The sequence below is a fragment of the Zootoca vivipara genome, chromosome 16 (genome assembly GCF_963506605.1).
Source record: "Zootoca vivipara chromosome 16, rZooViv1.1, whole genome shotgun sequence".
Lineage (NCBI taxonomy): Eukaryota > Metazoa > Chordata > Lepidosauria > Squamata > Lacertidae > Zootoca > Zootoca vivipara.
Genome location: NC_083291.1, coordinates 37240401 through 37254036, shown reverse-complemented (window position 1 = coordinate 37254036; position 13636 = coordinate 37240401). Strand labels below are relative to the sequence as shown.

Below are 13636 nucleotides of genomic sequence, written 5' to 3'. Positions count from 1 at the left end.
CTTTTTGAGAGAATCTCTTCCACTGTTGAACAGCTCTTCCTGTCAGAAAGTTCTTCCTGAGGTTTGGTTCCTGGCTTCCGGGATTTACGACACTACTTGTTCTGGCCTAAATAGAGACCTATCAGCAGACATACCAACTTGTGACATCATGCACATGTTTTTATAACACACACACACACACACACACACACACACACACACACACACACACACACACTGACTTGCTAAGCCCGAATGACTTAGGCTGCAGACCTAAGAGCCACAAAAGTTTTGATCACAAGCAGTTTGCTCTTAAAGAGGCGAAAAAGCCTATTGATTTTGCCAAGGCCATCAAAGGGAGACGATGCAGCCTGCCCCCCCCTTGTGCTTAGCCCAAGCTCCATGATCTGCTGAATTCCTATGTGCGACACAAATGTGCAGGATTGCAGAGAGTAAGGAGTTAAGGCCATCAAACTAAACCTGAAAAGTGGGTAAGGTCAGAATCAAAAAATTTTCCACCATTGGAGCAAGGGTTTCACCGAGTGTGGCATCAGATCACCCAAGGCAGAAAGGTATATACTGTATAGGTGTGGAACAACTCTGGTGGATCAACACAACATTATGGATAACAGGCAGGTAGGTGAAAAGAAGATGCTTAAGGGACTGGGCTGGAAGAACTGCAAGTGGATTTTACGACAAACTATGTGTGAAACCAAGTATGTAAACTGGCATCGCTTACTCAAAGGCTGCATCCAGTGAACACGGATAAGGAGGTGGAGGAAACGTGCCTGAATCTCTGGAACAGACTGGGATAAATACAAATTTAGAAGCAGAATGATAAACCCACACATCTGGCAAAACACCCCCGCCCCAGCTGCATCCTGCACACAGTTCTGACCGATGGCCAAGGGTGTGTGTGTGTCAGAAACGGAAGAGAATGAGTTTCTATTACACACAGAGGCTCTGGCAGGTCATCAGGTGTGCAAAGCCTCCCCAAGGGTATATATGTATAAGCAGTCATGTCAGAGGTTGTTGTTGCGACTACTCTAGAGTAACGACGCTCCACATTTTTGTCTTTAGACAGTTTTATTTAGTGCAGTCTATTTACAGTGAAATGGGGGTGCAGAAACATGTCTGCTTAGTCCGAGCCAGAATCCGGGAATGGCGCGCCCCTTGTCTTCTTCCAGCATAAGAGTCTCGGGACGGCAAACCTTCTTCCCCGCCTTCTCCTGCGTAATTCCGGAACCGGAGGAAAAAGGGGTCTGCGCTCCATGTTTTCCTTCTCCCCGTTTCCTCCTCTCTCTCTTCCTGCCTCATGTGTAGCAGGGGCTCTTCTGTGTTGCCGGAGCCCTGCATCCCTCTTCCTCCTTCCTCACTGGAGCCCTCCCCCTCCCCACTGGCATTGCTGCTGTTTGAGGAGCTGCTCTTGATGATGGGAGGGGGATCTCTGTATTACCTTTCCCTTACAAGTCATGAGGAAGCAGAGAGGGCACTGGCAGCCAGTGGGCAGAGCACAGGCACGGTCCCAGTGGCAGCCCACGAGGAGGGCACAGTCATGGGATCACAATTTAAATGGCTTAACATTGGACCAAGAGATCCGTCCCCACTTCCCAGATCTAAAACACAGCCACTCCATTCACAGAAACACTTTATTTGAATAATTAGAAAGATTATAAAACTGAGCAGAGAAACAATGGCAAAGGAAGTAATCATATGCAAAGGATTTTTAAGGCTATAATGTAACTAACTTCCCACTTCTAAAGGTTCGGTGAAACCCCCCACCCCTCCTTTATAGCATGGTATGAGTTCAGCCCCTTTAGCAAGGAATGGGGGGGGGCTGTAACCCTCCAGGTGTTGAACTCCCCAGTCCCAGCCAGCATGGCCAATATGGTCAGGGATGATGGGAGCTGAGGCCCAATAACATCCGGAGGATGACAGATTCCCCATCTCTGCCCTACAGCCACCCCTCCCCTGCCCCCCAGCTTACCAGGGCCGGCCCTGATAAAACTGACACACCCCAATCACCCTCTACATAAGCCCTTTTCAACCCACCTTTTCCCAAACCTATTTTTTTTTAGGGACAGAGTGATGTGTTGCCTTGACCCTGGCCCCATTCAGTTTTTTGACTATTCAAGGTGAGGGGCAATCTGTGGTTGCCTGGAATCCAGTAAGGAAGGTGCTCCTCTGAACCACTTTGAACCAGACAGGGTTGCCAAAACCTTTTCCATTTGCCCACCCCTGCAACTCATTGCCCAGGATACAGCTCTCGGTTGCCTTTTGGAAGGACTGGCCATGCTCCTTGCTTAAGACGACAGCCCGGCAAACATTTCCCACAAACACAGTAACCAAGGCCCAATTCTCACATTCTCCTTTTGCAGCAGAACTGCAGGAGGCCCAAATACTGCAGGAAACAGTGTGTGAATAATGTAGCTGTGGCATGCTGAGAGCAGAGTTTTAAATGGCCCCATTTCACACCCACCTTCACAGATGAGCTGCAACACACACACACACACACACACACACAAATTTTGAGTCCATATACAGTGACGGGGCAGGAATGGGAAGAATGTGAGAATCTGGCCTTAGAAGAATGATAAGATACCCTTCACGGCATCAGACGAGAGCCTTTCAGATTGCATGCTCCTGTCTCTATAATCTAAAGACCTCTTAGGCCATCCTCGCAAGCATCTTGCATGTTCTCTACTACATGCAGCACCAAATACTGTAGAACCTTGGAACAAGCAAACCAAAGACTCCCATCAAATATATGTATGTATATAATTGCAGGATGTCACCCAGTTCAGAGGAACGTGGACCTCCAGCCGTTTATATTTCAAGCCTTCTGGAGATGAACCTCTCCTAGTCACAGGATTCCACCTTCTAGAGATGAACCTCTCCTAGTCACAGGATTCCACCTTCTAGAGATGAACCTCTCCTAGTCACAGGATTCCACCTGCCCAAAACATGCTTTCGTCTCAACTAGTTGCAGAAACATTCTTGATTAATTGGGGGGGGCAGAGGGGAGAGGAGATAAGAGGAATACATCCCTCTAGAGTGGCTGGGGAAACCCAGCCAGATAGGCGGGATATAAATAATAAATTATCATCATTATTATTACCCCTCCTCTCTCAGTTCAGCATGGATTCCCTCCAGCCTAGCATAAAGCAACTTTAGTATGGAGGAGAGAGGGTGATTTGGAAAAAAAATATGTGGCAATTTGAGACAGGACGGAATGGGTATATTGTGCAATCAGACTCTGGCAATGTGAGCAGAGATAAATGCCTGCCCCCCCCCTTCCAATAAAAACATGCGCTTCTTCAGCACCAGGGAAAGCAAGTCTCCTCTGCCCGGAAGTGAAGAAATCCCCAAGGTTGATTTGAAATGGACCCAATCATGGAATACACCAGAAAGGAACATTCTTTGTCCTTGTGGAAGCAATGAGGTCGCTGGTGTTTGATTCGTGGCTGCTGGTGGTATTGCATTGATGATTGCTGACTATTATTTGGCACATCAAGAGCCCTTGAAGCATCAGGTTCAATTCAGTGAGGTCAAACGATGGCAGATTGTGCTGCATTCTGTATTAGCTGCTCCTTACAAAGGGAGTTGCTTTAGGACGGTATTGCCATGTCCACACCAAACTTCAGCCGGTGAGCCTGGCTCTTGGCTTCAAAGAGAACCTGGGAGAGGGGAGAAGCCCAAAGGAACAATACTACTAATAATAATGATAACAAACACACAAGATAGTGTCAAATCAGACCACAATTCAAGAAAACCTCCGGCACAAAGAGCATTGCTGGTAGCAAGGGTTCCTCTGCAGTGGATTCTACCACTGCACCCGGGTGGGTAGTCACCTCCCACTAGTGGAAGGAAGCGCAAAACCCCAAAATAGGGGAATGTGGACCCAGGGCTCTGGAAGATTTCTGTTGTGTGAGCACTAAGTTGTTTAACTCGCATAATGTCTTGGTTGAAGTCAACCCAGAAAATAGTCCCATTAGGAGCAATAGGACTCACTCCCTAGTCTAGGGGTAGCCATAGAGACTGCCTTCCAGATGATGGGGGTTGTGATCCAAAACATCAGAAAAGTAACACAGGGGCTGCTCCTGCTGTAGTCAAGGAAAGAGGAGCCTGTGCTCTTCCAGATGTTGCTGGAATCCAACTCTCATCATCCTTGCCCTAGTATTGAAGAGGGGCACTGCTGCTCCGTTTAACTATCCTAGCATTTCAGTGGCATTTCTAGAAGCACAGCTGGAGAGAGGGCAGGTGCAGTGGGAGGGGCCTGGCACTTGGAGCACCTCCCACTTTTTGGACACATCAGCTGCCATTATTTCAAAGCAGAAGCCTAGGATTATTCAGGAGGCGGGGTTGGAAAAGAGAAGTCACATGCTTTCAAAATACTACTTTCCACCACGCTGTTTTCCTGAAGAAGTATGGCTCCTGTTTTGTTTCTCTTTCTCATGAAGGGAAAATAATTCCTTTGAAGGAGTGTAGCTTCTTACTGGGTAGGACTTTGCACTCCTACAGGGGTGTTGGAAATTTCCAATGGGCATGAGAACAGAAACGACCGGTGTTCGCTTATTCATCCCATGTCCGGAAAGAAAATCAATCGAGTGAATGTGATTGGCATTCACTGTAGCTGTTTTCAGTCTGCAAATGATGACATTTTTACCCCATTTGCACTGAGTTTCCTTTGCACTGAAATGAATGGCCTCTGTGTTGAAATCAGTGGTGTGGGTTAATGTCATGATAAAGTACAGTGGTACCTCTACTTACAAATAACTCTACTTACGAATTTTTCTACCTACAAATGGAGCTCCGTCTGCCATCTTGGATGCGGTTTAGATAGGATTTTTTCTACTTACGAATCTTTAGATAGGGTTGCTTTGACTTACGAATTTTTTCTCCCAATGCATTCCTATGGGATTCGACTTACAAATTTTTTCAACTTACAAATGTGTGTTCGGAATGCATTAAATTCGTAAGTAGAGGTACCACTGTAATTAACTACATCATTAATTACATAAAATTCCACCACAGCAGGCAGCAAGGCAAAAAACCTTCATTGCTGCCAGCAGAAACACATTCCATGCAGTTCACAGAATCCTCTCAGCAAAAGGCGAATTTGCTCTGCTCTCAGCATAATGGAACGGAATAGCCCCAGGTGGGAGAGAAATCCCTCTGGATTCTCTGTTAATGGAAGAATTTGACAGAACAATCTCCTGTCAATACTAATGGAACAATCCACCCACACTCTTCTTTAATGCCACTGTCAATCAAACTTTTTTTATTAAAAAGAGCTAGAGTGAAACAAAGTCCTTATTTGCTGTTCCCAGCGCTTTTTTTCTGGGGGTACGCATACCCCTAAACATTTTATGAATCTCTGTACTTTTGTCCATTTACTGTATTTATTTTTTCCCGAATTAAACTATAAAATGGGGATTTTCTTGAGTCAAAATGACTCAAAATGAGAGCACCCCTAGAAAAAGAAGCACTGGCTGTTCCTGTTCAAAAGCTGCCACATGGGTGGCAGGGCTGTGGGTGGAGGAATCATTTTACCTTTGTATCTCAATGGGGGGAAGCATAAGGCACATAGTGAATTCAGTACCGAAGTAACCTAGTTCAGTGGCAAACCAGATTATGTGGCTCAAGGTGTATTGGGGCTGGAACCCCTTAAAAGCAACAGCCATCAGATTATCTCGGGTCTCTTCTAGAGGTGTGCAAGCTCTTCACACCACCTCCCAAGCCTCAAGTAATGATTTGCAACCTCAACTGATGTTCCACAAAGCAATGCAGCTCAGATGCCTATGTGTCATTTATGACAGGAATGATGGGGTGGGGATGTTTGTTTCCCTGAGCAAATGTGCACCTCATCACACTGGTTTGGTATTTCCAAGCTGAAGGGCAAACCCCTGGGAAAGGAAAGGGTGGGGAAAGGACCAAAGCATGACACAACTCACCGGGTGGTGGACATAGGCTTGGCATCCATAGCACCAGACAGAGAGGTCCGCAAAGCTAAGAACCAGTGGATGCCCAGATTCTGAGTTGTGAGCTACCATGTGTTGCTTAATGTAGCGGCCGCAGCAAACCTGAATGGGGTGGAAGAAGGCAGGCTTAGATGATGATGGAAACGGCTCCAAAAGACTAACCTTGGGAATGGACCAAACAGACTCATTTGAAAATGAATATACCAAGGACAGCTATCTGAAGCTCAACTCTTCTGCTCTTACAGAGGACGGACCACACATCAGCACCCCACCTGGCATGTATCAGAAGCAGAGGAGGAGGACAGAGAGCAGATACAGTGGTACCTCTGCTTACGAATTTAACGCGTTCTGAACGCACATTCGTAAGTCGAAAAAAAATTGTAAGTCGAATCCCATAGGAATGCATTGGGAGAAAAAATCCGTAAGTAGAAGCAACCCTATCTAAAAATTCGTAAGTAGAAAAAATCCTATCTAAACCGCATCCAAGATGGCGGACGGAGCTCCATTCGTAAGTAGAAACATTCGTAAGTACCGGTAGTTATTCGTAAGTAGAGGTACCACTGTACTGTGGAGTCGATCACCTCAGAGAAATCAAGGGGGCAAGTCAGCAGGCCGCAGAAGGCAGTCTGCACAGCACCTCAACGTGTTTAAGGACAACACAACATGGAGAGAAATCTCCTTGCCTTGCATACAAAAAATACAGTGAACCCCACAGCAAGGAGGAAAAGGGGGGGGGAATCAATCTTTCCCAATGAAAACGTAACTGGGGTACAAAAAGACAGCATAGTGTGGCAATTAAGAGCACTGGGCTAGGACTGGGGAGATATAGGTTCAAAACCCCACTGAGTCATTAATAAGTCTCACCCTAATCCCCCCTCCAGACTGCCATCATTTGAGGTTCCCCCATTACTGAAGCTCCAGTAGTGGTAGCTTATCTGTTAGCTGTTGTTAAACCAACTAAAACGCAACTCTTATAAAAAACCAAAACCCTAAAAACCAGGCACTGCTAATTCACTTTAGGGATGATGGGGGTCACTCCCAGTTTACCCAACCCCCCCCCCCCTAGCTTGCCCACCTTACCTTGTAGCAAATCAGACAGACCCAATTCTCTGCCACGCTGCCACATTCTGCACAGGGCTCCAGCACATTCAAGCCAAGGGAAGGCACAGGGAGCACTGAGTCAAGGTGGGGGCACCATGGCAAGGGAGTCACAGCATAAAACAGCCCCTAGAAAGAGAGAGAGAGAGTATCATCTCTGCATCCTGGCACCCATTCCCAACCTCAACCCCCGCCAAGCCCAGAAAATCCAATCCCAGGTACCCTCCCATCTCTCCCCAAACTCACTGCCTCTGCCAGGTCTTCTTCAAGCGGCTCACAGGAGGAAGAGCAGCCACCTGCAGCTTCGTCAAGCAGAATAACCTCCGCTAGCATTGGGCGTACAGCCGGTGGGCTTACCTGGTTGAAGGAGGCGCGATGGAGGAAAGAGAATAGAGATTTAGGGTCAAGTCTTGTCTCAGATTATCAGAGAGACCTGAAATTCTGCGATTTTCCATTCCAAGCACACCACGGGCAACGCTACAGTTCTAGAATAAAGGAGCCTCCAGTATATAGAAATACAGGCAGTGAAGTGGGGTGTGTGTGCGTGCGTGCAACCAGCCCCCTGCCCTCTTTTTGGAGGAAAAGGCTTGTGGGGGAGCAGCTTAGCCCCCCCTTTCTGTTGTGTTTTCTTATTTAGAAAAGAAATGCTGTTTCACGGGGAGGAGAAAGAAGACAGAGATTTGGGGGGAAAGTTGAGCGGGCATCATGCCACAGGCTGAGGTCCTGGGTCCAAAAAACCAAAAGGATTTAGAGTAGTGATTCCACACCACCGCCCCCCAAAAGAGGGCTCTTTATGGCAGGCATCCCCAACCTGCAGCCCTCCAGATGTTTTGGCCTACAACTCCCATGAGCCCTAGCTAACAGGACCAGTGGTTAGGGATGATGGGAATTGTAGTCCAAAACACCTGGAGGGCCGAAGGTTGGGGGTGGCTGCTTTATAGCCTTAATAGAATATGACATAGGACAAGTGCCCAGAATAAGCTTGCCCAGTACTATCAATCTTCTCCCTCCAACTTGAAGCCACGGAGGATGGTTGGGTGATTTCTGGGTACATTCTGCATACAAGCAGGGCTGGTACCACAGAATCCTTTTCACTGTGCAGGAGCCATGTGGCAAACAAGCCAATGGGGAAATTATTCCCTAAAGAAAGAAAGTGGGTAGTCTGGAAAAGCTACTGATGTAGAGAAGAGTGTGTGGCAGGTACAGCAAGATTCAACTGAGCGCAGGCCACTGTCACAGCATACATTTAGACAGGCATCCCCAAACTTCGGCCCTCCAGATGTTTTGGACTACAATTCCCATCTTCCCCGACCACTGGCCCTGTTAGCTAGGGATCATGGGAGTTGTAGGCCAAAATATCTGGAGGGCCGAAGTTTGGGGATGCCTGAATTTAGATCTCAGGGACAGCACTACAAAAAGTCATGGCTTCCCCCAAAGAATTCTGGGAGAGTTGTTAATGAGTGCTGAGAGTTGCTAGGAGATCCCTCACAGAGCTACAATTCCCAGAGTGGTTCAATAGTCCGTCCCTCTTTCCAGGGAACTCTGAGAATTGTAGCTCTGAGGGGAATAAGGGTCCCCTAACAACTCTTAGCACTGTTTAGGAATTACAGACCTCAGAATTCAAGGATGCCAAATTTTGTCAGGAGTTGCTAAGAGATTCCTACTCCCTCTCACAGAGCTACAATTCCCAGAGTTCCCTCCCAGTTGTTACAGGCATCCCCAGGATCACTCCTCCTTTGTCCCTGACAAACCTTCAAATGTCTGTCCCAGTTTCAAAAGCTCCAGTCAGATTTACAACGCAAATCAGGGCTCATCCACACCTCTGCTTCTCCCATGCCTAGAAAGCACAGGCCCAAGCAGTTTTCCATTTGTCTCTTGCTTTCTAGGCATGGGTTTGCCTTTCCCCCATAAAACCTGCTCTTTTGCGCTAAATCGGAGCTAACGCCAATCCGGAGAAAACCCATTTGCTTTGCTCTGATTCAGCAGTAAACAGTGTGTTTCCCCGGGGGGAAACCGAAAGCCAAGCACAAGTGTGGGTGAGCCCTCATACCATGGCTTGCACTGGCCACAGCTCCCTGGCACCTACCTCTGCCTCTTTGCCAGGAGACTCCGCTCCACCCGTGGAACTCCCCGTCGACATGCTTTCCTTCTGGGTATCCACCACTGGCTCAGCTTCTCCAGGGGAGGTCCCCCCAACCTTGGGCCCAGCCTCTTCACCCACCGGACTGGAATCGGGTGAGAGGGAACTGGAAGCTGTCTCTGCCTCCTCCGCAAGGCGGTCTTCCAGCTGGAGGGAGCTCAGAGCCAAAACGGCATCATTCAAGGCATTCACAGGTTGAGCGCCGGGGCTCTGAAGCAGCTCCTGGGGGACCTCCGGTGGGATTTCACCTGGAATGGGAGTTCCTTTCCCAGCTCGAGTCCTGGGCTTCTCCCACAGAGGAGCAGGCACTGGGGAGACAAGATTTAGGTTACTCCTCCTCTTCCCACACCCACTGAGCTGCCGTCCAAATCGTCCAAACAGAGCCAGAGAGGTAGGAGAATGCCAACTCCAGCTTACCTTCCTGGCCTGTTTTGACTCGTCTTTCTGTCTCCTGGCATCTGCTTCTCACCCCTGTCCTCAGGCCCCTGCCTCCTCCCCCAACTCTCTCTGGTCCTATTCTGAAACTCACCCCCCCCCCCGGAAGTCATGAAGAGAAGGGGAAGTTGTGACATCAGCAGTCATTCTACCAATCCGCAATGCCATCTCAGGAGGCGTGCTGGTTGCTAGGTGCGCAGGATCATAGAACTGCAGAACTATATGGGACTGTGAGGATCCTCTAGTCCAGGCATGTCAAACCTGCGGCCCTCCAGATGTTTTCGACTACAATTCCCATCTTCCCCAACCACTGGTCCTGCTAGCTAGGGATCATGGGAGTTGTAGGCCAAAACATCTGGAGGGCCGCAGTTTGGGGATGCCTGCTCTAGTCCAACCCCCCTGCAATGCAGGAATCTTTTGCCCAATGTGGGGCTCGAACCCACGACCTTGAGATTAAGAGCTGCTGAGATCACAACCGCCCTGAAATATCCACCCCCAACAAGCTGTCCTGCTTCCTTCCCTGTGTAGTTTTTGCAGAGGAGGCAGATATCACCGGAGGCTACCCCCAGATGAAAGGTTGAAGCGTGCCTAACATGCACCTCGAAGCTTCAGGAGGAAAGAGAGGCTGCAGTTGAGCAGGCCGTGAGCACCAGCTGCAGTGATCTTCCACAAGTGGCTTAGCAAAGGAAACGTGGGGCTTTCACCACATGATGTGAGAAGGCAAGGCATGTGCTCTGTGGAGAAAGTGGCTTCGACCCACACTTTCTGCATTCCAGGGCATTTTCCTTTGAATAGCCACAGAACTATTCCACCACAAAGCCTTCTTCCCCCTTTATCTCTTTGGAGCCTCAGGTCTGATCTCTGCCTTACCTGTGTACTTTTAATTTGAGGCCTCTCCTCTCTGCTTCCCTGTAGACGTATTCAGCTGCAGCCTCTCTGCCTGGCCCCTCTTTTGCAATGAGTATTGAAACATGGCCCACACAGAGACTGGGCTGTATCTATGTGGGAGAGTCACGACCCAATCTCCCCCCCCTCTCGCACCTATTGGCACTTTCCTGGCAGTTGCCCCCCACGCCCTTTAAAGATGCTCAGCAGGTTGAGATGTGCCCTGCTGCTGCCTTTCATCTGCAGCAGACACCCAACTTGGCAGGTTGGAACTGGTAACATTTGATATGCAAAGGTGACATAGTCCAGAGTTCACCCCCCCCCCTGCAGTAATGTTTACATTAACCCAGTAGTGTTACTCCACAACCCACAGGAGAGGCGAGGGGGGCATGGTGACGAGGCTGACGAACAGAGCTTTGCCCAAGGCCACTCTGTGAATTCATAACAGAGGCCGGTCAGCCCCCAGCTCACACCCTTACCCTCTACATTGCAATAGTTCCGATGCAGAGCATTCGCCACCAAGGAACAGAGGAGGACAGGAGAGAGACAATTCACCTTCCAGTCGGAGGCTTGCCCAGTACTTGCGGTGCACAGCGGCTGCATTGGCCAAAGACTGCAGGGCACTGGGGTGGGGGGCCTTGAGGCGTCCCAGCGGGGGCAGAGGATCCCCCAGGAGGCTGCGTGTGCACATGGTCATGGATTCCGAGATCGATTCTAGGTTGTAGCCGCCCTGGAAAAGGGGGGGGGAGGGAAAGTTCAGAGAAATTGCGCCCCAGATGCAACCACGTACGAGTCTGCTGGGAAAGTCCTGCATGTTCACAATGGAGGTGTGGAATTTGCTATCCCAAAGGAACCTCTGTTGGCATTCAAAATACAAAAAAGAAGCTTCTAGTCCTCATGACCCACTGTCACTGGGTCCACTGGGAAGGTGGTGCCGTGAATGACGATGGCTGCTGTGTGCCATGATGGAGGAGGAAATGTGAGGAAGCAGCAATGAAAAGGCCAACTTTACTTTTCTGTCCATAAGATGCCCCCATGTATAAGACGCTTCCTATTTTGGGGGGCTAAAATTAAAGAAAATGGGGGGAGATGGCCCAGAGGATTGACCAGAGTTGTTGAGCTATTTTGGGTGGGTGGGGAATGCAGAAAATCACTCACCCAACTGACAAACACTAACAATCGCAAGCAACGCACACCAAATTGCTGAAGCGGCAACTATTCCAAAGCAGCCCTGGACAGAGACACCATTCACCCACCCAATCCCTAACCCTAAATCCTGCTCGTGGCTGCAACCAATCACCCGTCCCCCCTCTGCACTATCCATGTATAAGACGACAACCCCCCCCCCCATTTTAAACTTTCTTTTAGAGTAAAAAAACCTCATCTAATACATGGAAAAGTACGGTACATAATGCTCGAGGGTACAACAGACTTTGCAACTGTGTTGTCTTGTGGCAATTGTCACAACAAATTTTTTAAAGCAGGCCGGAAATCATTATATAGTCAGGTAGGTTGCAGATGGGGGAAGGCTGAGAGGGTACAGCTTGCCCAAGAGCACCTAACGAGTTCATGGGAGGGGGGAGATTCCAAACCAAAGGCTTCCTGAGTTGCAGTTCACCTGCTTAGCCACTAGGCTACACCAGCAGCCTTTAAGTAGAGACTACGGGGAGGGCAAGTTTAGAAATGCTGGCTTTGATTACTTAGGGCTCGTTCACATTTGCCCCACTGCTTTCCCCCAGGAAAACCCACTCGTTGGCACTCAATGAGAGCAAACAGCAATTTGGGTTTTCTCCGGATTGACGTTTGCTCCTATTTGAAAGCTAAGGAGAGGGTTTACCCTGGGAAAGGAGCGGGTCAAGGGAGAAACTGCTTGGATCTGTGCTTTTTAGACATGGGGGCGAGCCCTTACTTGCTACAAAAGGAAGAGGGCAAATGAGGACTGTTTCTACTACAAGTAAAATGCCCACTGCTAATGCCTTGCCAGGACCCCTGAAGGTGACATTCAGGTTTGCATCACGGCTGTCATCTCTTCTTCCTTGTCAAAGCAGCCAAGGCTGAACCCAGGGCAGAGTACTGCCCAACAGCCCAGGTGCCTCCAAGCGCAGAAGTCTGCTTTTCCCACAGCAATGAGTGGCAGCTGTTCACCGAGAGGCAAACTCAACTCACCGTGCTGCAGTGCCAACCCCGGCAGCCCTTTCACCTTCGCAAAATGTCCAGGCCTTGAAATGGAGAAGGTGTATGTAACTATTTCCCCGTCGGCCTGTTTCCACCTGAAACATTCCCCCACCTTTTACCACCCCGCAGGGTTCCAGCTCCGAAAATAAGTATTATTTACTTTCCATCACTCTGTCGGAATTGTTTGCTGTGGATGCCAGCCCCGCATTTACTCTCCTGCAGTACTCCACCCTTTTCTGAACAACCAGGTGTTTCCTGGCCCTGGAGATGGCTCACAGGCTGTGCTCCCCAAGAAGTAAAAGGTGGCACTCTGTCCTACCTCCAAGACAACTGCCACCTTGCCTCCGGCCAGACCCAGGAGCAGATGGGTCATGTGTGCGTAGCATTCTGGAGTCACGAGGCATCCGCCCAGCGGGTCTCCTCGGGCAGCGTCAAAGCCAGCAGAAACCAGGACCAGCTCTGGATTGAACTGCAAATGGAAGAGGTGCAAGTGGGCAGGCATTCCCCATAATAATAATTGTAAATGATTTGTACCCCGCCCATCTGACTGGGTTGCCCCAGCATATATAAAAACATTAAACCTTGGAAAGCTTCCCTATACAGGGCTGCCTTCAGATGTTTCCTAAATGTTTTATAATCACTCATCTCCTTAACATCTGATGGAAGGGCATTCCATGGGGGGGGGAGGTGCCACTACCGAGAAGGCCCTCTGCCTTGTTCCCTGTAGCTTCACTTCTCGCTCTTCCTCCCTGGCTAGAGATGCGATACAGAAGGATGCTGCTCCCTCAGCCCCTTTCTAACTCCTCAGATCTATTAGGCATATTCATCTACCTCGGACTGGGAAGGCCCTCCAAAGATTCCAGCTCCCGTCAGCCCCAGCCAGCACTGTCAATGAAGAGGACTATGTCCAGCCCAGCACAAATACTGCTTGCACTTAACCAAG

General features: G+C 49.2%; 1 protein-coding gene across 2 annotated transcripts in view; it reads right to left on the bottom strand.

Annotated features, from left to right (window-relative positions):
* Window positions 1–1614: 1614 nt before the first annotated feature.
* Window positions 1615–13636, bottom strand: part of HDAC6 (histone deacetylase 6) — a 36585-nt gene continuing 24563 nt past the window's right edge. For both annotated transcript variants that reach the window (XM_035141128.2, XM_035141129.2), the window contains 7 exons: window positions 13013–13162; window positions 11074–11248; window positions 9145–9506; window positions 7305–7415; window positions 7041–7187; window positions 5934–6062; window positions 1615–3656 (listed from right to left, as the gene is read on the bottom strand). In XM_035141128.2, coding sequence (XP_034997019.2) covers window positions 3588–3656; window positions 5934–6062; window positions 7041–7187; window positions 7305–7415; window positions 9145–9506; window positions 11074–11248; window positions 13013–13162 — 1143 coding nt within the window. In that variant the 3' untranslated portion in view covers window positions 1615–3587. The remainder of the gene's footprint in view (window positions 3657–5933; window positions 6063–7040; window positions 7188–7304; window positions 7416–9144; window positions 9507–11073; window positions 11249–13012; window positions 13163–13636) is intronic.